This window comes from Venturia canescens, chromosome 1 (genome assembly GCF_019457755.1).
Source record: "Venturia canescens isolate UGA chromosome 1, ASM1945775v1, whole genome shotgun sequence".
NCBI classification, from domain to species: domain Eukaryota; kingdom Metazoa; phylum Arthropoda; class Insecta; order Hymenoptera; family Ichneumonidae; genus Venturia; species Venturia canescens.
This window is the reverse complement of record NC_057421.1, coordinates 18,443,484-18,467,667: the sequence shown is the minus strand read 5'-3', so window position 1 is coordinate 18,467,667 and position 24,184 is coordinate 18,443,484. Positions and strand designations below refer to the sequence as shown.

General features: G+C 36.6%; 3 protein-coding genes across 8 annotated transcripts; 2 read left to right on the top strand and 1 right to left on the bottom strand.

Moving 5' to 3' along the window:
• Positions 1-3,435: 3,435 nt before the first annotated feature.
• Positions 3,436-6,665, top strand: LOC122414537 (uncharacterized). Of its 2 annotated transcripts, XM_043425915.1 has the most exons (4): positions 3,436-4,057; positions 4,450-4,625; positions 4,713-4,895; positions 5,208-6,665. In XM_043425915.1, the coding sequence occupies exons 1-4, from the start codon at positions 3,865-3,867 to the stop codon at positions 5,397-5,399; spliced, it is 744 nt and encodes a 247-aa protein (XP_043281850.1). In that variant the 5' UTR covers positions 3,436-3,864; the 3' UTR covers positions 5,400-6,665. The 2 variants fall into 2 exon arrangements, with proteins under 2 accessions (XP_043281850.1, XP_043281840.1); XM_043425905.1 differs by having other exon boundaries at positions 3,442-4,057; positions 4,450-4,895.
• Positions 6,666-8,216: 1,551 nt separating this feature from the next.
• RabX4 (RAS oncogene family member RabX4) lies at positions 8,217-13,698 on the top strand. The gene is made up of 5 exons (XM_043417965.1): positions 8,217-8,434; positions 8,710-8,770; positions 9,043-9,181; positions 9,282-9,485; positions 9,717-13,698. Exons 1-5 carry the CDS (start codon positions 8,311-8,313, stop codon positions 9,813-9,815), a joined length of 627 nt encoding a protein of 208 aa, XP_043273900.1. The 5' UTR covers positions 8,217-8,310; the 3' UTR covers positions 9,816-13,698.
• Positions 13,018-16,544, bottom strand: LOC122409980 (non-homologous end-joining factor 1). 5 transcript variants are annotated; one of them, XR_006260824.1, is made up of 6 exons: positions 15,369-16,523; positions 14,813-15,131; positions 14,522-14,617; positions 14,282-14,426; positions 13,693-14,014; positions 13,018-13,264 (listed from the first exon to the last, which is right to left on the bottom strand). XR_006260824.1 is itself a non-coding variant. In XM_043417949.1 (5 exons), exons 2-5 carry the CDS (start codon positions 15,099-15,101, stop codon positions 13,756-13,758), a joined length of 789 nt encoding a protein of 262 aa, XP_043273884.1. In that variant the 5' UTR covers positions 15,102-15,131; positions 15,681-16,524; the 3' UTR covers positions 13,592-13,755. The 5 variants fall into 5 exon arrangements, 3 of the variants coding, with proteins under 3 accessions (XP_043273884.1, XP_043273864.1, XP_043273876.1); XM_043417949.1 differs by lacking the exon at positions 13,018-13,264 and having other exon boundaries at positions 13,592-14,014; positions 15,681-16,524; XM_043417929.1 differs by lacking the exon at positions 13,018-13,264 and having other exon boundaries at positions 13,592-14,014; positions 15,369-16,522.
• Positions 16,545-24,184: the final 7,640 nt, after the last annotated feature.

Below are 24,184 nucleotides of genomic sequence, written 5' to 3'. Positions count from 1 at the left end.
AAATCGTTGGTGCAGTTACTCACGGTTACAGGAACGGGCTTCAATCTTCTTCCTACCTTTTTCTCCCGCGATCCTTGCGATCTCCGTTTTCCTCGACGATCCTCTCCCTCTCCGTCTTCCTCCACGATCCTTTCGCTCTCCCTCTGCCTCTACGATTCTCTTATCCTGCTCCATAGCTCTGATCGTAAAGAACTTTCCACATATTTTCAACACACTTTTCTTCCAATGTTTTTTCGTTCTCCCATGTTTGGAATTTATCATTTCACCTTTAACTTTTGTTATCACTTCACCGTATCGCAGAAAATCGTAATCGCGATTCATTATCACAAAGTTATATTTCCGCTGGTCTTTTTTTCGACAACGAACTTGGGTTTTTATTCACCAAAAATTTAACTTTATACCGACGCGAGAGAAAAAATTTGTTATTTAATTGTACGACCGATTGAATACGAAAAGTAACATAAACGAAAAAAAATATCCCTATTTTCAGGGAGGGCTCTTGTTTGCCTACTCTTCCCTAGATTTTTTTCCCCAGAAAACCGTTTTTGCGCAAATGGATAAGTCAATATGTCGAGTAACAGAAACAATTGTAGTGACAAAACCTGTACCACCGTTTCATAGAGAATCGAGTGTGCCCGCGTGCGTGCACGCGTGGTCGGTTGCTCGCGTCCTATTGTTAGCATTTGACTAGTAAAAACTATTCGTAATGCTGTACAAAGCTGCGGTTATACGCGTTGCGTGCATTGCTTAGCGTGCAGCGCTTGCAACTCCGACTTATCTGCATGGAATCTTGCCTGCGCGACTTCAAAGTGATACAGAAACTGTATCAAGCTCGGAACTGTGTCAAACTATCCACTATGGAGTAGATTTACTGACTGTCCGTCTTCGCTTGCCGACAACCCCATGGCTTTAGGACCGTGCGTTAGGTGCTTTGCTTTGCGTTGCGTTGCTCGGGGTATGCTTGCATCTTAGCTCGCTTGCGGACACGCGCGCGTGCGAGCATACACAAGCTCTCGAAGCTATGTTACAGGCGTCACTAAACTCTTTCTGTTACTGGCCCTTGCCTCGATACTATTTTTCATGAATTACCAAAATTTTATAAATACTCATTCATGTGCAAATTTTGTAATAATAATAACATCGAGTGCGAGGACTTCTTTATCGGCTTATCTATAGTTGCGTCAAAAAAAGGAATCTCAGAAATTAAAGAAAAAAAATGTATATTGACAAGGAGCGAATCATTATTTTTTTATTAAATTTCAACTTTAATATTCGTTACTTTGTATTTTCGTGTCTTTTATCGATTCGCACGATCTTAAGTTCTTTTATTTTGGAATTTAGATGACCGATCAGTTGCTTCAGCGAGATTGAATTTACTGTTAAAATTATGAAATAACTGTTAAAGTTACAATAATTGATAAAATTATGACCGCTACCAATTTTTATTGGTTTCTATTTTATTTTTTTATCGATTCATTGAAAAAAATTAAATCGTAAAAAAAGATTATTTTAGTCATTCAGGATAAAGTAGGATTACACGTATCGTATTTCGTGCCCCGTTTTCTCAATGCACTGGAATGTACAATGCGTAGCGATAACAGCGCACTCACGTTCCACACCAGTCCTCACCCTACGCCCGCCGGGCGGTGAGTGAAGCGAAAAGCGAAACGTGTTGTGCCTCTCTCCTGTCTCCTGTCCAGCCCTCGGGCCGGAGCTCCCCCTCCCTGTGCGCGCCGAGCGGCGGGAGTGAAACGAATCATGTTGCGCCTGCGCCTCTCCCCTATCTCGAGCTCCGCCCGGTGTCCGCCCGTCGCCCCTCTCTCCCGCTGGCTGACAACCGAATGCCTCTATCCCCACTCCGCTCTGCTACTACGCTATAGCGAATAGTCCAAACACGACCAAGTGTAAATGCGTGAAACGTAAACACGTGAAGAACGAAAACAAACGAAACGAATTATCCAAAATCCATTCGTAAATATTCACCGATCAATTGCCATAATTATCAATACACAAAATTGTATGTACCGAACCGTTGAATAAATTATGATCATCCATTAAAATTATACATTATTTGTGGCGCTCTAATATTTATATATTAAGGTATTTTTATCAAATTTTAATTAATATTTTTTTATTTTTAACCTGGAAAACTACTTCACCAAAAAAGTGAGGTAGTGACGTAATATGATAGAACATTTTTGAAGTAGAAATATTTTCTGGTGGACATTTTTTAAATTATTTATTTTCATGGTACAGTCGTTATAGTTTATACATTTACGAATAGAAAGTTCTGGTGGACTTGATATGTGGTAGCTGTGCAATGAAAATTAAATTCATGGTGCAGTTGTTAAGGGGTAGTATTTGGTTCATGGTAGAAATATGAAACTTGATTTGTTGGCTGTAGATAAATTTGGTATAGATGTTTTTGGTAGAATTAAATTTTGGTAGAATTGTTTCTGGTCGAACTGTAATGTGTCGTTTAACACGAAACCAACTCTTGAATTCAATTACCAACAAAATCGAGAGAATCTCTCTGTCGTCGAATCTTTCGAAGAAAACAACTTTAGCGACAACTGTATTTGGAACTAGACCCCGACTTTAGGCTAAGTTTTGAGTTCTGCATAACCAAATCGATCTCATATATCAACAATTTTTGCGCTACCTCCGTCGACAATCGCGGCGCCACTAGTCAGTCTGCGGGAAGAGGGAATAAGGGATACATTCTACTTGGATGCTGACAGGATTTTCGACTTGGCGTTGTAAACGCTACAAACGTTTATGGGAGCGTTTAGAATTGTGTTCTCAATGCTCCCGACTGCTCCCGACGTTCAAGAGGTTGAACGCATCCACAGAGAAAATCGTCTGTTATCTCTGTTATCGTACTGCTGCTTGTTTCGCTGTCTTCACTTTTCGATGAATCCGATGTTATTTCGTCGAGTAATTGAAAAAGAACAAATCACTTGTTGGTTCCGCGATTTTGTAATCGCACCAATCGAACATGACGTGAACGCAACCAGCGTCACCGCGTTCACTTCACGCTTCAAATCGAACACGTTTTATGGCCGTTTTCTCCGACGCGGTTCAAACTCAGTTCAATTTTTTTCATATAGTTTCGAGATAGGATGAACCGAGTTTAAACTCGATTAACGTTGGAGAAAACGGGCATTAGCGTTATTAACGCTATTAACGCTGTCAGCGTCCAAGTAGAATGTACCCTATATGTCAGTAAGGTCTGTTGTTCGCGCTGGGGCTCGATCTCTGGACACAAATTTTAGTTTTTCTAAGTATCTTCTGTAATTCTCCATTCTAAAATGATCCTCATGCAAAAATTCAATTATTTATTTAGCGAAATCTGTATGTATGAACCCCGAATTCCCACAGAGTAGCGAAGTGGCGCTACCTGCTATCGAAAAGTCTAAACTACCTGTCTTATTTCTAAGCCTTCACTGACCCACATGACCTCAGATTCACATTCCTGAAAACAAGCCAAAATATTCACATGTATATAGTCGTAAGTGGTTACAAACGCGGCTAACCGTGGAAGTATTCGTGTGTGAAACTGCACCGGAATGAACATGGATCTATAAATAATGTTTGTTAACAAAAAAAAAAAGCGGCAATATTCGTACGAGTTCTCGTACAGTTTGCCGAAACCTCGTAATGAACATAACACCTTTTAACTCCATTTCTCTAATGAAATTTATTGTTTTCACGAGCAATTGGAAACATTTGAAATAATGAAGTATTTTCTCCTCAGTGTGTTGATTATTTAAAAAATCACTGGAATTAATGGTTTTACGTAAATCATCAATATATCATAAATTTTACGACAATAAATGACATATTGTTGTATTGTTCTTCGAAATGGTTTATCGCATGGTTAAGCACACTTTGTGCTCTAATTTTGCCAGTTGTGGATCTCGATTTGTTGGAATCCTTGCACCTCTTACCGTGCCACCTTTACACATATTATTTCTCTTTCATTTCTGGCAAGATTATGCTCGAGATGTTGATCGGCAATATTGTTCTTGCTCATGCTGGGACACAGTTTTTAAAGGTGAAAGACCACTCATTCTTCTTATATTAATAATTATTAACATTAAATAATAAACCTTCGTTTTTTTTTCGTTTATAGCTTTATTGATGAAAGTGACACGTTTTCTTCTAATCTCTAACATTCCAATAAAACTGGTACATTACATAACAGGAAAAATCAAAAAAATACTACAAGTGATTCAGTATTATATGCATAGTATATGCCATTATTTTTATAGAAATTCAATTAGTGGAAGCAAAAGTTTCTAAAATTAGAGGAAAATATGAATATATTACAAGAACATTTTATTATTTTTTTCTTCCATAGTGAGTTATTTGACAAAAATAAAAAATGATAATCACTGAAATCGTATGAGAAGCAAATTCATTGCAAGCATGTATTTATTTTTTCAGGATCCTATGAATCCGGTATTGCATCTTACAAGCACATGTACTTTAATGCAACAACGAATAGCCTGAAAATATGGGCAAGCATAGTGATCGGAATAGTTGTGTTTTACGAAACTTCAAAGTATTTGACATGGCTGGCGTTTCATCGAAGACTGAGATTTGGAATGTTTATACTATTTGTCAGTGCTATTTTTTCGCACTATTATTCTTGGTGGGTCTACATAAATTATTGGAACGACGATTTTTACTCTCAATGGTATCATCAGATGTTCTTCTCCATCACCGAACTGATATCGACTATTTTCGTCATTCAACTGGCGGACAAAAAGACTGCTGTTACGCATCGAAAAGCATTTGCTATCAGTACTATCGGCCTCATTCACATACTTGCTGGCAGCTGGGATCAGTTTATTACAAACGTTTTGAGAGGCGAAGGGTATGCTCATCAGGTATGAAGTGCTCTTTTCATATTTAAGCTTCCATTAATAATAGGTACCCACGATAACACAATCTTATTTTAAGAATCAGAGTCGTATCCATTCTTCGATCAAAGTATTCCAAAACCAAAGTCTTGAATCGTTTTTTTTTTTTTTTTTTAAATCAATTATTAATAAATTATGGAGTAATATTCAAAATGCCCCAACAGAGCCTGTATGGATTCCCAATGAAAACACCGAATTTAAGCTTGAAATGTTCAAAAACTAAAAACTCATTTTAAATCCAGACAAAAAACATGAAGATAATGGTTTTCTGCTCAACAGGTCGTGCGAGATTTAGGTTTCATGATACCAGACATTCTTCACGTTTTAATACCACTATTGTCAGTGAGATGGAGAAAGTGCTGTACTTTGCCTGGTGCAGAACGGGATACCAAACAAACGAGTCTCAAGCGAGATCTAACGTGCATGTTCGGCATAGTACTCGTGGGATTGGTAATGTGTACGATACTTTGAGCTAAATCATGCCAAGGAAATATCACAAACTTAGTGAAAATCGAACTATAAGAAGAAGCGGCCAAGGGTACAATTGTTGAAAACCCGACAAGAAATTGAAGTATTTTTAGTAAATAACAACAATATGATGATACGACAAACTATTATACGAAAGAGATGAAGCAAACGTTGAAGAACGTTTTTATACTTTTATTGATCAAAATGAAGTTACTTATATAAATATATTTCGATCATAATTTATCCTCGTTGAGTTCGAGAGAAGCATATCATGGAAAAATGATTCCAAAGATGCTCTGCGAAGCAGTTTGTGCCAATGTTGTGACATTATTTTACAACTCCTACCTGAATATCTACGAGTTGAAAATCAAGAATAAAACGTCAATTTTTGTTAAATCTACTAAGAAGACTGTAGCAGATTTAGTTCAGAAATTCGTAAAATGTTGATTTGAGGATTTTCTATTCCCCTTGATTTTGGCATTTCAGCCACGCGAATAGATAAATGCGATTGAAAGTTCGATTGTTAAATGTCGCTTTGAAATACTCCTTAGAATCTACGAATTTTTATCATAAATTTTATATTTTGTAGCTATTTGAAATTTCAAAAATGTTTTCAAGCGCTTTTCAAAAAAAATCTAGAACGAGAGGTTGAGAAAATCAAAAAAACCTTTGAAAAGATGAATTGTTTTAATCAGAGATTATTTCTTTTGAATGAATATTACAGACGAGCCCAAACTTACGTGCAAATTGAACGTAAAGCTATGCCTTTTTCGGGCGATCATTATTAATACAACATAGTGGTTTCATGGCACTAAAAACTATGAGATAAGACTTGAGTTTTTTCGACAACGTTTTAACGAGTACCGTTAATCCTTTGGCCTTTGTACATTATAGATAAGTTTTTAATGCAATAGATTTAAATACGAAGCATTTTTAGAAAGCCAATACTACTAAATATGTTTACATATTGTACCAAAGAAGAAACAGACGAATGTTTTCATTAACATAGATGAAGTTTGGAGTAGGAAGAATAGGCCCTTAACTCAGCAAATGTTTATTATTGTATTTCAGTCGAGGAACGACGAGCCAATTTACAAGCTCTCAAATATTCGTGTTAATCAAAAGTAAAGTGAATAAAATCACGAGTTTGTTGATATTCTATTTGTTATCGCATAAAGTAAAGCCCTGTAGAATTTTATTGTTACAAATTTTGTAGCTGTTACATTCCCCAATAAAAAATAAAAAAAAAAAAAAAACAGACACGGAGAAGTTTTTTTCTATTGTTAAAATTACTCGCAAGTTACGAAACATTCAGATTTCCTGTAAAATTTTTTCGATCCTCACCTTGTATACGTCGATGCTGCAGTCATAAAAATTTTCAAGTTTTCAAAATTCCACGGTTTTGCACACGAACCCATATATTTACGACTAAAAACGTAAAAAAGGGTTTTTAACGAAAGATTTGGAATCGTTTCCATACACTTTGTGAAATTCCTCGTAAAGTTCATTTATCATTTCTGACTTGCTCTTTTGAAATGGGCACGTTTTTGAAAATTTTTAAAAAATTCTGTTAGAAAATAAAACTTCGCTGTACTCCCCAATGGTAACGTTCGTACTTTCCGACCTTTCAAATGTACTTACAAAATTTGTCCCATTTAGTCTTGAATAAAATACTTTTTGAACGGGACTTTTCAGCATTTTTCACATCTCCATTGGAACTCTGACCCCCGATGACCGCAAATGGCCTCGTCACGAACTTGACCCTTAAATCTATAATATCTAATGACGTCATAGAATTCTATACTTTGAACGTTCCGGCAGAAGCGTTCTAGGGAGCCATATGATAAATGTTTGACGATATCGTGGCAGTTTTCGTCCCCCTCGGTCTTCAACCACAAATACGTTCGGGTAGGGCAGTTATTTTTCTCGACCTGTCGCTATAACCCTAATCCACTGCAGGAGAGAGACTCGCGTGTCGAAAGTATGTGCACGAATTTCCGAGACTAACGTAACTGACCCTTGAGGACTTTTAGTGGCACGCGTTTTTCGACGACGTTCTGCTTGTTCGTGTAGAAAACAAATTTTTATTCGCAACCGAAAATCTGCGTTTGTCGATTGCAATAAAAACTGTTGGTTCATTAATTTGTTCGAATTGATCGAAACCGTTTGAGACTCCTTCATCGTTGAGAACGAAGCAAAAAAGCTTGTCATTCGCAACAATGGATCAATGAAAAATCCTGTTATTGAAATTCAATAACGAAACTATAAAGGTTTCAAACAGCAAAAGCGAAACGTTGGGATATTCCAATGGACATCGGTTCGAGGAAATTCAGGTTGTCATTTTATTCATGAATACAGAAAAAAAACAATGAAATTTTTCAAATTCGAATACGCAAATATAAAATGTGAAATAAGATTACAATGAAAGTAAAATAATGTCGAGTCGGTCGTACGAAATTCGTAAAAAAATGTCCGCCTTAAAGAAAATGATTCTTGGGTAGCAGAGTCGGAGGAAAATGCACTAGGACGGATGTAAAGGAGAGGGAAAAGTATTCGAAGAGATCTTGAGCTGGCGCGAGTGTTTATTCTCCAGAGATCAGCTCTCGTATGCGGGAACATCCATATATCATCTATAGCGAATGGACCTGGATAAGCTGTACACAGAGAGAATGACAGTAAAGAGAGAAAGGGAGAGCTCTGGAGGAGGTTGGAGAGCGCAGGCTTCGAATCGATCCTCCACCCTCGACCCCTCGGGGGTGAAAAAGGAAGGAGAAAGAGCGAGCGAGCGAGAGGGAGAGGGAAAGAGGGAGTAAAAAGTAGACAAAGACGGAGAGTGTCCTAAGGAAAGACATCCCCGGCCGACGACACCGACGACGACCTAACAACAGTTCAAAAGCAACCATAGAGCCGAAACATGGCGCTCGACTTTGCAGCAACGTACAAGGTGCTCGTACTCGGTGACTCGAACGTTGGTAAAACTTGCATAGTGCACCGTTACTGTGACGAGCGTTATTACGACACTTACATATCGACGATAGGTGAGTGTGCATTGAAACAAAAACAAAAATACTTTGAATAATCCACTTTCGAAAATGATGTACGAACCGGGAATGTTTTTGGTTCAATAAAAACATAAGAAATTATAATTTCGATGGATTATTCATCGGTTTGCGAATATGTCAGGAGAATCGTCAAATGCTTTATATTGTCCCGAAAGGACGTATGTTTTACATAAGTCACTTGTCACCGGAGCAACGCTCATTATAAATGTATTTTCAATTAAAAACTCTGCCACGAACTCGTCCCCGTTCAGGAATTGATTTCAAGCAAAAAATCATCAATCTCGATGGCACACCGATAAAACTACAAATTTGGTGAGTCTTTGCTCTACGAACCATCACTTTTTTCACTCACCTTTGTTATATGTAGAGCTTCTTTGTTGTGTCTGTTCGAACCTACGTATATGCGTCTCTTCTGTGAATCGATTTGGGTGGGAGATAACTCGTTGCAATGAATCGCAAACATATACGAGCTGCTCAATTATTTTCGTTGAAACTGACGAAAATATTGATCCTCGGATTGCGATACCAAAATACAAAATTCGTTGATTTTTTGTTCAATTCGTACGAATACACAATGATTCCAGGGACACAGCTGGTCAGGAAAGGTTTCGTACTCTCACAACAGCGTACTATAGAGGGGCAATGGGAATTTTACTAATGTACGATGTCACGAGCCTCGAGAGTTTCAATCATTTGTCATACTGGCTGAGAAACATCAGAGAAGTAATGTTTGAATCCTTTGACAGTTTTTCAAAATAAAATGTAAAAAACAACACCGAAGCCATGTCGAACTGACAAAAAACATGGTTTCTCCTCGTTGTAGAATGCCTCGTTAGACGTTGTTAAAGTTTTGGCAGCCAATAAATGCGACGCTGTGGCTCATCGTGCGGTCGAGGCCGAGCGGGGCGAAAAAATAGCGGAAAATTTTGACATGCCGTTCTTCGAGGTCTCGTGCAAAGACAACATAAATATTGAAGAAGCTTTTCTTACGCTAGCAAGAAGGATAAGAGAGCAGCGGGACCGACGGGTATGATTGAAATATTTTTTGAGTTATTTTCCGTGTATACAAGTCCAAAAAATTTATAACCTCTCAACTTTCGTCGGGTTTTTCTCAGTAGTTTACGAACTTACATTTTTGAAAATATTCAGCGTATAGAAAGCCCGATAAATTTATTTCAAAGTTCTGGTCAAAGCACATGAATATTCTGCGCATAGGTGAGTTATTTATCCACATTTGAGGCTTTTTTCTCCTTAAAAGGCAAGTCTGTTCGAAGCATCGGAGCGGGAGGGCGCTGACAGCGTGATAAAGGCTCGATCACCTTCGCAACAGGGTGACGCATGGAGATGTTCGTGTTAGTCTTCTTTCTCAAGCGCATTTTGCGATTCAACCTTCGCAGAAAATGGAGCGGAATTATTTTCTTCGCTGTTTATGAACAGCCGTTTTTAACGAGTGAGTAGAGAAACAAAGAGAAGGAATGGTGAAACAGAAATCGAAAATAAACATGTAAATAAAAGGTACAACGGAGAAGTCGCAGCGGAGATTTGACGATAGATGGCGTTTCGTACGCGGCGAGAGCGGAAGACAAGTAAATGAGAATAAAAAAATGAGTGACGCGAAAAACGTATTCGCGATTTTCCAGTAGTTTTTGGTGTCGATGTTATTAAAAACGCAACCCTTTGCCGAGTTCTCCGGTTATCGAAATTAAGAGGATGGATCAGTCGGTATATCGCAACCATGCGAGTGCGAGAGAGATAGTTGCAAATTTCGAAATCGAAATCCTTTGACAATGTTTGACCGATTATAAAAAGGCTCTGTCAGTCGATTTTTGCCATCGTTCTGCGTAGGCTGACAGAGCCTTTTTTTAATCGATCAAACTGTGTCAAAGAATTTCGATTTCGAAAATTCCAAGTGAGGTTAGTCGACTGATCCATACTCTTAACGAAACAATCACGAAAACATTTTTTTGCAAGCTTCGCAACACACACACACACACACACACACACTGGCGTAATTTTATATCCATAGTCAAATGTCATGTATAACTGGAAACTCGAGCGATAAGACACTGTGGCACGGATAGGCCAGAAATGAACACCGCACATAAAAATCACGAGATTAAAACGGAGCCCGCGTTGTAGGATAAAACATTTATTTATAATGAATCATTAATTGGATCGATTATTAAAATTGTCACAAACAAAAGAATCGCATAACCAACTATATTTCTTGCACGAAATAATAGGCCTAACCTAAAAATTGAGAAAATTTAGCGTGCCACACACGGGTATTGAAAGAAAAACAAAGTATTGGATCTTTTGCTACTCGACGTATCTGAACTTATAAGACTTTCATCAAGCGCATTGTGATTTAACGTCTGAATACTAATTATGAAATCGCGGAATAGCAATTAATGTATACATATATAAATATTCAGCCGTGCGACATCTTCAATCGAGGACCATCAACATTTTATATCCATTCCATTTTCACTATTCGGTTGGTTCTCCCAATTTGCCCTTTTCCTCACGAGTCTCCTCTTGAATTCTTTTATTCACCGTTTCTAATCCCGAAACTGTTAACGTTATGACTATGAAGTTGCCTAATTATAGTTATTGCGCGCGTAACTGGTAAGTTGCTCGCTGTTTTCGCGTCAATTAAGAGGTTAACTTGTGGATGCAATGAGTCGTTGATTTTTATACGTTCTTCGCGCGCACCAATAAAAACGTTTTTCATTTTGACTTTGACCAATTAGAAAGAATGTCTCGCTCTTAAATCATGCTTTTGTAACGGTCTATGAAATATTAGCGTTTCGTAAAGCAGAGGTAAATGAATTTGAAACTTTGAACAACATAAAATCTGTCATTGAATTATTGGTAGGAAATTCAATTTCGAAAAGGTAATACGAACGAAAATTAACGGCTCACATCCCAATCTTATTCATCGATAACGGAAACGGAACCCTTTCCTTGAGCCTCGTTTCGTGCTGATCGAAATTCGGCGCAGAAGTACTGGATTTCATTTCGATTATATTACAAGCTTAAAACCAAACGAAAAGTACGGTAAAGAGCGGAGAAAATTTCGTTGAATTATAACATTTGTGACCAGCCGCTATAATTGCGGCCAAAAGACAAAATATACAAGCTAACGCGACTAAAAACGAAATAACGCAGCGAGCTCTGCAGATTAATTGTCAGCACAAAAGGAAGCAGGCAAAAAAGTATTAGAAAAAATTATAATACTAATCGACGTACGAAAAAAAAATGATGAATTTAGTAACGGTGCAAAAATTACGCACAAATTTACATTATAGCTCATAAAATATCAAATATAAAGTAGAATCGTTCATCTCCCGAATTGAAAAAAAGTGAAAAAAATAACACGTACACACTCATACACACACACGCTAAGTCATTAATCGTGATCTTCGTTTATGCTGGCAAAAACAAAAAAAAAATACATAAATAAAAGCCTTAATTGTGCCTATATACGAATATATAAAGAATTGAACAACATAAAAAGAAAAGCGTGCACGAAAATAAGTGGGGGAAAAATAATTCATGAAAAAATGGTGAAAGGGTAGATGGGAATGAAGAAGGTAAAAAGTTAAATGAAATTAAGCAGCTTTGTATAGATGTATTATAGGTGGCGACACGTCGCGAATCGTAAATTGAATTTTTTAAAAAAATGAAAAATCTTCAAAATGCAATTTATAAAAATGCGTTAAAACGAACATTTGCATCGCAGGAATTGGTTTCGCGGCTGTAATTTTTCGATATAATTATTCAAAAAACAAAACCCCGATGTATTTTAAAACTATAATGGGATGAGGAGAGGGAGCTTGATCTACATTTTATCGAAGCTCTTGACCACTTTTTCGGCTTTGTACTATCCGCGAGAATGTGTATATCATTGTCGCTTTTTGTATGTTTATAACTGTAAGCAAGCGAGTTTGTAAGATAGAGGAAAAAAATTGAAAAAAAAAACGAAGAAGAAAGAAAACACCTCATTATGCTTATTGGAATCATCATCCAGGGGCTACGAGTGAAAAATTTTCATTATTTTAGCCCCCGTCTTGTTGTTACTGTCATTAATATTATCATTGATATGCGTCAACAAGCACTTTTTTCACCACACAAAAATCATCGAAACGTATTTACTTAAAAAAACATTAAGCGAAATGTTTTGCATCGAAATAAGTTGAGAAAAATGGTAATAATATTGTTTCAGATAGGAAGTAGGTTTTTGCTTTTGTGAATAAACGCAGGTACGTTCGTTCCCATGTAGACAAAAATTTAAATAGAAGCTGGTCTTCTGATTAAGTTTGTAGCTATAAATGATGTTTTATTTATTATTTTATTTTTATTATTCTTCTGAAAGAAAATAAACTAAATTGTCATGCACGTTCTAATGAAATTACTGAAATTCGTTTCAATCGCAAAGGGTAAAATGACAAATTTCGCAATGACTATGTGAATGAATATATATGTATAGACAATGGTTCATGACAATTTCAACGTCGTTTACAATTGGATTGAAATCACAGAGATAGAAAAATATCGATTTTTTCATTGAAATAAATGTTTATTTAAACAAATCACAATCCAAGTAAAAATTAGTGTTCTTAGAAACTAATTAGCTGGAATAATTTGATGTATTATAATTCCTTTCAATTGTGACAAACAATGTCCAATATTGATTGAAATAAAATAATTAAAATACTCCTTTATTGCCATGCTCTTTGGTTAGAATCAATATAGACTTTTTGTTGACATGATCAAATCGGCTTCTCTCCTGAGTAATATTCTCTGAAATTAAATAATTTTTTTATTTTTATTTCTCTACTTTGTTTCCACTGGAAACAAAGTTGCGAGTGACTTGAAAAGACGCTTTCGAATCGTACTGTTCAACGAAAAACTGAAAGCTCACGGTTTCGCAGTTCATTAAAAAAACTGCCAAGAAAATGAAGAAAAGGAATAGTTGAAACGAATTTCCCTTTTCGATACTCGTTCACTAAATAGTTATTTATACACTGATTTGCTCAGTATCAAAATTTTCCACGAGTACGCGAGAGCTCACTAACTTTCGAAAACTATATTATAACAGAGAAAATAAAACGAAAAATACAGAAGTTCTAATTAGTACTGTACTCATATAGTTGTTATTAGTTTTTAAGTTAGCAATTGTAAAACTTCGATGTTTGGAATCAGTAATAAATAAAATGCACACTTTTTACCTACAACATTTGTCGGTACCAAAATGATTTGACATTAAAAAAACTGTTGAAAATTCTGAATTCTCATTTTATAAAATCATGAATAGTATTTTTCGTCTTTTTGAACGATTCGGTAGGAGCACTACGAGACTTTTTTCGCGTCATCGCTTCATTTTCCCCATAATCGTCATCCATTGGTTTTTTAATCTTTTTTATTTTAACGTTTGACGTATCTTCGATATTTTCCAAGATTGTTGAAGAATTTTCACGCTGTTCTGTTGATTCGGAATCCTCCAGAACTTCATTCTTTATCAAGGCCACGTCATTGTTTTCTTGTGTCAGACTGTAATGGAGAAAATCAGTGAACTTCATATTGTAAATGAGCTTTTGAGAATCATTTCCAATTTTAATTAATGCATTGATCAAACTTTGCACAAAATGTGTATTTGAATTGCAACTTCTGTTGCATATAACTAGAAAAATAAAATTACTTTGTATACGTTCGAACTCTCCATTGTACTCAACGCTTCCAAAAGAGGCAAATTTGACGGATTTGAAATACACAAAATTTCCAAAAGATCATACCACAATACAAAAATGTTATTCTTACCACACTGGTTTGAGTTTGATGGAATCTTTCACTTCAGCTTGCATCGCCATAACGTTTTCGAACGATTCAAATATGTGTTTGATATCGAGCTTTGGTGCATTTCTTTGAAATACCGCTTGATCAAACTTTTCTGTTGTTATATACTCTGTGGGTAAAAAATTATTTTCATTGTTTTAAGCTTAAAAAAAAGACTGCCCTACTAGATGAGTTACTATCACAAAAAAAAGAAATTTGGTATACTTGAGTAGATTCTTGTCATAGAAATAAATCTTTTGTTTCTTGACGTAATTGGATGGACAGTCAACAGGGTAGAATATTTACACACCACTTTTTGCCCTTGATGATAATTTATAAACATGAGTTTTGATTTACACTGACCAAAATTGAACGCATTTTTAAATATTGATAATCCAATTTGTGTGTTTAACAAACTTGAATATTCCAATAGGAAAGAATTTCAATTCAATATCAAAAAGTTTATCTCTAATAATGGGAATTAAACATCAATAGAATTTCATGCTTCAAAAATACTTCTTGTTAATTTAGCTCCATTGAGTTTGTACTCCGTAATCTCTTCATCCTTTTTCCTGACTAGATCCAATAGTATTGTTTGTCTCCTCTGCAGTTCACCAGCCAAAAGACAAAGCGGCATTGTTACTTCCTCCCAAAGTTGCTGAGAACTTCCTTTCTCAAAGTCAATAGAGAATTTAAAAATACCACCATCTAAATTTTCAGCAAATTCGATGTGTTCAACAGATTTTTTTACAGCACGTTTTTCTATATCCATGAGGAGCTGTCCGATGTAGCGAACAATATCCATATCCTCTATGCTCAAACTCGGGTTCAATGTCTGTATTGAAAATCATTGTTACTTGAAGTTCTGAATGTCATAAGTGTCGAATCCAATTTTTCAGTCATGTAGAAGTTTGTAATGGATTTTTAAAATAATTATTACATGCTAAATGCCAATGGATATATTTAATGATAATTCACTTTTCCAAACAGTATGCATACAAAATAAACAGTAAAGTTTTATTCCTTGTAGAATGAAAAAGTTGACTTCTCACAATATCAGTTTTATAATAACCTTGCACTTTTGTATAATATTATTTTCATCCAGATACTCAATCCAAATGTCATGAAGGTTCGTGAGAAATATTTTGAAAGATCTATCTCGTTCCAAACAACGAATAGAATATTTCTCATCCGCAATGACGAGTGTTCTCCAGCTGTCACTAAATTTTTCCATGTCGCAAATGTTTTGACTATTCGATTCCCTCGATTCTAATTTCTATTTTTTTAATTCCACTACTTTTTTATTCACTGTTATTCGCTCTGATACAGTAAAATATTATTAGTTAATCCTTAACCTAAAAAATCTCGTGGACATAACCTGAACCTTATGTAAGGTTATGTTATGAAGTGACAGACGTGACAGACTGAGAGCAGACCGGATATTTTTTCTTCCCAACGCACCGTGGCATGCACACGTATATACGTGTAGGTGGGTGATGTGTGATCATATATGGGTCCGTTCGTAATTTTATGACCGGCATATATGCATATTATGCAGGGGAAGAGGCAGTGAAAATTATGAGCAAATACATTTGGTAGCCGGGTCTGTCACAAAAAATAGTTTAGAAAATAAATAGCACAAAAAGTAAAAAAATATTGCAAGAATGGCAGTTTCCCCTAAAGTTTAGTTGGCCAAAACGAATTTCGGAATATATTCTGCCAATATTGCATAAAAACATGAAAACGGGCAAAAATTCAAATTTTTGAGTTTTCGTGTTCATAAAAATAAGGAAATATGTAATTCTTAAGCATGAAACACCATTTAACACACACGTGCGGGCGCGTTGAATGGGGTAAACTGAGAAACGTAACGGAACAACAAACAAAATTTCGAAAAGCAGAAAAAGATCTATTATTACGAGCCCATCATTGATCACCAGCGGAAAAAATACTTTCAACTTTTTTTTCAAAACTAAGCATATTCCGTTCACTTCTCTTTTTCAAAAGACACCGAAATAAATCTTCACGTTCGACGAACACATGTCTATTTTATACTAGCCACACTCGAGTGAAAAGTATGACTGAGTAAACAAGAAGACTAAAAACGCTGAACGCAACGCGGGTGTGGTGTTTAACTAAAATGACCGATATTTGCATTTTTGAGTCATGATTTTTCTTGTTTTTGAAATTTTTTTACCGGAATACATGAGATAATCATATATCGTGGAACTGCTGTACTTCGAAGAGTCAGTGTCAGTCGGAGGAGACTGTTCAGGGAATATCATTTGGTTGGATTTCTTCTTATCGATGTTTTGCGCGGGAGTTTGGGGGTCGTCCGGTCGCGACACCATTCAAATTACGGTCAAACAAAGAAGCTTCTGATTCTTCACGAAGTCTGAGTTTCAGGCGCGGTTTTGCAGATTGACCGCATAACCGCTACGGAAAGGCGTCACATCTGATCGAAACGACCGCCAAAATGCCGGTCATTTAAGACACATCTTTGTTTTTTTTTCTGCTTTTTAACATCATTTGTTCGAATTCCATTTTGACAGTTACTTGAAATAAAATAAGCATCCAAGTATTTTCTATACGCAATTCAGTACCGCGCGTTTGTTTTAATTTTAAGACAGGTTCACAATATTTTCGATACAGTGAGCGACAATATTGCGTTTGCCTCTGTATTATTATTGGTCATTGAATCCTAATTGCTTATATTTCCATAACGGCTCGATGTTTGCAGAGCATTATTAGGTCATTGTGAATGGGTGAATATATCACAATAATTAAGAAACAGTCCATTGGGATTCGAGTCTGTAATGCAATTGTTGATATTTTTTGTGCTTATTATAGTGATTCTAACCTTAAATCGTGAAATTAAAAATTATTGTTATGCACCTCCGGCGTGGGTCATTCTGATCGATCATCGATTATTGCAGAGCAATCTAAGAGAGATTTTTCAACAATATGGTTTACGTAGTGTCCCAATTCGTGGGTTTGTATTCTCGAGCCTTCGGTTTCCATATTAGCAGAAACCAATTTGTTGTTGCGATCATGCTGAACACGAATCATCGTTGGACGGCTGCTGATTCGATGATAAATCATATGGTCAAAAAAAGGACTGATCGAGAGTTTAGCAACTTGATTTGTGACACTATAAAAAAACGTTCAGTACAAAAAAACATTAACGCATTTTTCCCCACTTTTTATACTCGCTTTCGAGTAAGTAAGAGGAAACCCTAATATATACGAATGATGAATAGTTGCCAATGGCATTTGTGTGTTATCGATAAACAGTGTAAATTGGCGTGGCGACCTTGAAGTGACTTATTAACGGCAACGGTCGTAGAATGGAAGCCCTCAGAGATTTTTGCTGCAAGAATAAATGACGCGTAACGGATATACAATTTTGTAGTCGCACGCCATCGAATATTACATAAAGCAAATTCTGGGAGCCAGGATTATTTATACTTAAAATTAAAAAAGACAGGATACCTTGGCGCATTCGATTCACACCTCACCAAAGTGGGCAATAATCTCGTCAATAAAATGTTCTTCATACGATCACATTCCCTAATGAAACGTCAATAAAAAGTTATCCAGTGCACAACACATGTATGAAAAGTTGTCAACGTACTACCAAGTGCCCGAATATCGAATTCGCGTGACTAACCTCAAATAAAAATTTTGGTATTGCAATCGTATCGTGTTTATAAGAAAAATATAATGCGTCCCATAGTTATTGATCAAATAAGAAATCACCCTTGAAAGAGGTTATTTGGTACGTGTCGTCCGAGCTAGGCCGGAATATTTTTCGTAGAAAGTGAAATGAAATGACTGTGAACAGAAGAGGTATTAACCAGTGATTCCGAAACTGGCCTTAGAATTTGTTTGAAACAAGTAAAAAAAAAAAAAAAAAAAAAAAACAAGTATTTTCCACCCTGTCAAAGACGAAGTGGAAAATCGTAAATGAGCGACAAAGTATTTTCAGTTCTGAATTTTATTAACAGTTTCATCCGTCGATCTTATTTTTACAAAAGTTATACGTCGACACAGAGTTCAGCGGTGTGAAAGCGATTTACCAATAACAAACGTGTGTTTATAAGAGAATAAATAGTTTCTATGCATTTCTGTAGTTGTCACTTCGCAACGGCTGAAGGATATTTTTGTTTCTTTCTAATTTTTTCTTGTAGAACGGTGTTTGAACTGTACTCGTGACTCTCGTGATCTCGACTTACTCTGCTGGCCGCGTGTTCCGACACACGTTCTCGGTCCATCTATAATTGATCCTTCTGCAATACTATATGCATACCGATTACGTGGACACGCATACACACAGCGTCAACGAATACAAGATAAATATTCGAACGGCTTATTTGCACCCAACTTTTGCAACTTTCGTTCGTTATGAGCTCTCGTTAAATTTCTACGGTATTCGCTAACGCTCGAGGTGTAAAATAATATCGTGTAAAATGTTTCTTCTGAAACAGAACTATAACAAATACACGCCACGTAACCTTGTAAATTTTGTTCTGTTTATGCGATTTCGATTATTCAAACAGGATATGAGTGAGCAAGTTCTAACAGTTCAACGCCAGATTATATCGCTTTATTTTATTAGTCGAGCGTAACGGCTGAGTTGACGACTCAATAGTTAGTACCAAAATTTACCGTCGGGATCGCAGGGGTCAAAACACATTTTATTTTTACGCTCGCGCACGACCGAAGATATTAATTGTGTTCATAAATCGGATCAGGAATATTAATAAATAATTCATATATTTCTAGCGATCGAAATAAAAGTCAAACGAGTAACCTTTACAATAAATCGTCAATTAAAATGAGCTTTAAAGTGATCAGAATATTAAAAAACGCAAGGAAACCCTTGGAAAGTTTATTCCCAACATCCGTTGACAAAATATTAAAAATTCGTATAAAAGCGTATGCAAATCGACGTGCATGTAGGATATTTATAAATAGACACAAATACAATTGAGAAAACGCACATGGTTTGCATCGCAACAACGTTTCGTCGCCGCGCGTCGCGGGCTCCCTTATTCGTGACTCCCGACATTCCCGCAATGAGAGCGAGCGAGACAGATGCGAAAACAGAAAAATAATTCTAAAGGTCGTCGTTCCATGATTCCGCGATCGACAGAGCCGCGACGACGACGTGATCCCAACGACGACTTTGCAATACAAATTGCGATTGACATTGCGCGTAATATAATTCGTATAATTGCAAGCAAGAGAGAAGGAAAGAGAAAGCTCTTCCATGACGCCTCAAACGAAACGACCTTAGTTTATGCCATTATTGCTCCCTCGCTGTACAACCGCATACCTGTATACAGTATATCGAAGTTACGAAAGCAGAGATGGCGAGCTATCGCGCCAAGGTATTGCACTCGTGCCATCTTGTCCACTCCATACCAGCTGTTAACCACATACTTCGAATATTATTATTATTATCATCCGTCATCGTCATTATTACTAATAATATTATTATTACCCCTAGTGTTCGTATTATGATTCTTATCACAGGATATTTGTTGTTCTTAATAATAAAGGAATAAAGAAAATCCAAAAACATTGATTACTGTTTTTTACTGTATCGCACCACTGATTCATTCGAATTTTATGAGTATGTTTGTGATATATTATTTTTTTTTGATGAATTGTTGTTCGTTCAATTTGTAATATTTTCCGTGAATTCCTATTCACAGAAAATAAATTTGTTTGCAAGAAAATTTATTCCACTATTTTTTTTATAAAAACACTTTTCTGTTATCTTCATGAAATTTTGTCGTTAACCCAAAAGAAAATAGTATTTTTTCCCATGAAGTTCACGACTGAAAACTGCAATTTTTTATCGCCTTTCCTTTTTGTTCTGAATACACTGTGCCCTGAAATGTCACGATGAAAGCTGATTTTTCGAAATATTTGACGGAACTGAATTTCGGTTTTGAGGAGTCGTCAATATAGAGGTACCAATGACACACTCACGATAAATAAAACAATAAAGATCGAACGAAAGAAACATATTTTATGTTTGTCCGGAACTGCGTCCGTATACGTTCGGAACATTTTTCGGGGTGGACAGTTCGGCAAATAGGATGGTGAAAAAAACTTGTTAGAAAACTGCCAAATAACTGCGGAAGTATACCACTGTAATTTCGATAGCGAAAATTTAATGACTCATCTACATTACGTATTAATTTATTATTCACTTATTCATAGACAAAAACGGAGATTTTCTCTCCCATGTCGGCCGAGCGTGCAAACTTTTTGGTTTATTTACGAGAACTGTTTTCATTATTCATGTTGAGGTGTATTTTATTATTCTTCTTCACCAATATATTATTATGATTGGAACAAATTATTATTCAACATGGAGTTTCAAAGAACCCTTTACCGGCTTTTCCCGATTTCCATTGTTTCAAGACTGACTAAAAGTCTGATAATGAGGTCCTTCTCGTTTTCGTGGGCTCTGATCGTCTCTGAGCGCCATCTGCAGATATTCGTGCCACCCTTGAAGAATGCAGGAATCCTGAAAAACAAAGCTCCTAGCGCCCTCTTCCGGCGACACGCGAACCGTAGAGGGAAAAAACTTGTGATTTGCAATGAGATTCGAGCGCGTCATAATTCCTGGATACAAAAGTGATTATCATGTCTCGACGATAAATTGTAGAGATACCTAAGCAAGTATATTAGTAGCATTGGTAATACGCGTATGACACGTGTTCCATCGCACCGTAGAATGAATCAGAGATATAATTGTACGTCGATGAATTTTATCGACAATTACGCGATACGATGACCGTATCTTCGCCATATGGAAAGTGAGAGAGAAAAACGTCCAGACAGAGAGTTCCGTGCGCCACGAGAAGAAAGTTTGGTCGGAATTCGCATCCGGCATCGCGTTTGTAACGGCGTGCTAGGGCTACGAGAGATGAGACCCGCATGCACGCCTCGTGACACGGTCCAACGTTCTCGTTTAACTGTCATTATAAGCAGTCTCGCGATGTTCCTATATATACCTCCCCACTGCTTCTCCCGGGGATTTATTTATTTGGAAAAATTGTTTTGCCTTTACGATCGCGAGCGACGTGCGTGTGTGAGTGTATTTTTATTTAGTGAAATTCATCACAATGCTCCGTAGCCTCCGTAGCAAGGTCAAAGCATTGTCGGTCAGCATTTTTTTTCATATGGCCCATCATCTAATACGGAGATTTTAGCATCGTTTTATTATACAGGCTCTCGGAATCGTTACTGAAATGTATTTATAGAGGATTTTATTCGAACGTCATTTTTCGTAGCTAAACACTTGAATATAATTATTGTCCTAACGAAATACAGCGCAGTGGTTGTGCTCATTCTGTGACTGCTCCTATAGAAATGTGTTTTTAAGTATGGCTACAAATACACGTGTTTCGAAGCAAATAGAAAATCGTGAATAACGTGTTCAATCTGAGTGATTATGACCACTCTAAATAATAAGTTCCGGTCGATATTGTTAAAATGATAATATATTTTGTGTCTAGCTCAGAACAGTTATTTGACATTAAAAATAACAAAGACTAGATATGACGAGCGGCATGCGATGTTCTGGTGAAAATATTTTTCATTCGATGTGTACGCATGTAAAAAGAGGCTGATTTCGAAGTAGGGCCTATAAACAGTAGAATTCTTGTGCTAGCGATGATCGGACTCTTTTTTTCAGTGAATATTTTTTCTTTCATCATTTCGAAATAAGATGTGAAAGAAAGAATCGGAAATGCCAGACGTTTTTTGTAGAAGCCCGAGCAGAGCAAAAAAGGCTTCTTAGAAATCAACAGATTCGTGAATACCGTCGTGAGATAGATGAGAAAAGTGAAATGAAAAAGAACAAAGAAACGCCAACAATAAAATCGGCCAACATACTCAGCCGGATCCCAAATAAATTTCATCCGACATGAAAAATCGCCGATGTCGTAATCCCTTCGACTTTCTTTGTTCTGACGAGTTATTAGGATTTTTTTCGCATAATTATGATTATTGTGGTGATTCAATGTTCGAAAATGATTTCGAAATGTTCAACGAGTTTTCGAGGATAATGGAAATTTCTAGCGAGTAAAGAGTTCGTATTCGAGCATTCCCATAAAACATCGTCAATATCTCTCGGTCAAGCATTGTTTCTATATCGAGCAGATTCTGCCATCTGTTTTCGTGCAAGATAATTTTCGGCTGTACGCAGTCAGCCTTCCCGGAGTTCTGAGTTGAGGAATCTAAAAGTGAAAAATACGTGTATAACCTAAAATAAGTGCAAAATTTCGAGTTGGCTTAATTTCTCTCCCGAAATTTATCGAATTCGTGATTTTAAGTATGCTCTGGAAAATTAATCACGTCATAAAACTTCGAAGAAAAAATCGTTTAATTAATACAGTAGACATTAAAAATGGCGGGAGTGTGTCGATCTTTCGGTTTCTGAAGTAAGACGTGATATTGTGATAAAATTATCTCTCATACGACGATTGTAGCTGGTTATCAGCAACATGAGGATGATTCAGTACAAAATTAAAAAAAAAGATTAATTCACCGAGTAAAGACACGAGTTCCGGTCCGTTCAACACCGCTGGAGCAGAGTGTCGTTCGCTAATTCGATAATTGCCTACATTTTTAGTATATTTACAGCGAGTGCATAGCAGCATCGAGGGTAAAAACAAAGAGATTATTCAATGGGAGAGAAAAAGATGGGTGTTGAAAGTGTTTCATACGGTCGTGCGGCGAGTAGCCTCCGCTTGGGTAGCACCGAGGAAAGCAAGGCAGCAAGGCCTCAATTACCACATGACTGTATAGTCAAATACGCATATGCGTGACGATCGTGGCGAGCGCGCTAAAACAGGAAAGGAGGAGGAAGGCAAGGAAGGAGAAAAAGCAGCTCCTTATTATCGCTGCTGTGATACACGCTGCATATGAAATTCGTTAGATCTTGAAGCAACAAGCTTTTCGTATGCGGACATTGTAATAATGATAATTATCATAATAATACAAGTACGAAGATGGTTCAGTGTCTGAATGCCTGAATCTTCATTATCATCAACATTTATCGAGAGATTGACAAACCATTCCATTATGCATGTACAGTGAGATCTCGAAAACTATTATTATTGGACTGAACAAAAAGTTGAGTCATTATAAATGAAGGAAGGTAAAAGTTGTTGTTTTTTTTTATCGTGGATCTGTGAGCATTATTACTGCGATTATTAGTGTAATTGAAAACTTTATTATCAATAAAATGATGACCCTGATATTTTGATTGTGGTAATGCGATAAAAATATCATAATTGTTGGTAACATAATGGCCGAAGGATTGGATTTTTCGCACTCTGATAGTTGATAGCAGGCCTCTGAAACGGAGAAATGTCGGTCGACAGCGGAGCGTTTTCGCGTCGAGCCGTCGTAAACGAGATCTTCCAACATCTGGTCAACAATACGCGCCTGTGCTCTAACACTAATGAGAATGCGCATTCTTTCATAAAAGAGCGCACAAACTCGAACATTATTCGTACGTAGGATTTTTTCTTTCGTTGTATTTTTTTTCTCTCATTGTTGAAATGTTGGATTGTTAAGGATATCTTAAGTTCGAAAAGAATGCTGTGACGCTTCTCTTGTAATAGCTTCGTTTGTTAATTGCTTTTGTACGAAACGATCGGTCCGAGAGTGCGCTAACGGATGTAAAAAAAATTGTTTTTCAAGCCCAACCTCGACGTATATTCGACGGATGTTGCGACGTAGTATCTCGTTTTTCCTATGCTTAGAATTTATTTAGAAAATCACATGTGGAAATTCGCATTCTCATTTTCGCGTACGAAGCATCAACGGGGATGGCGCTAACGTTGGTAAGTTGTGTGT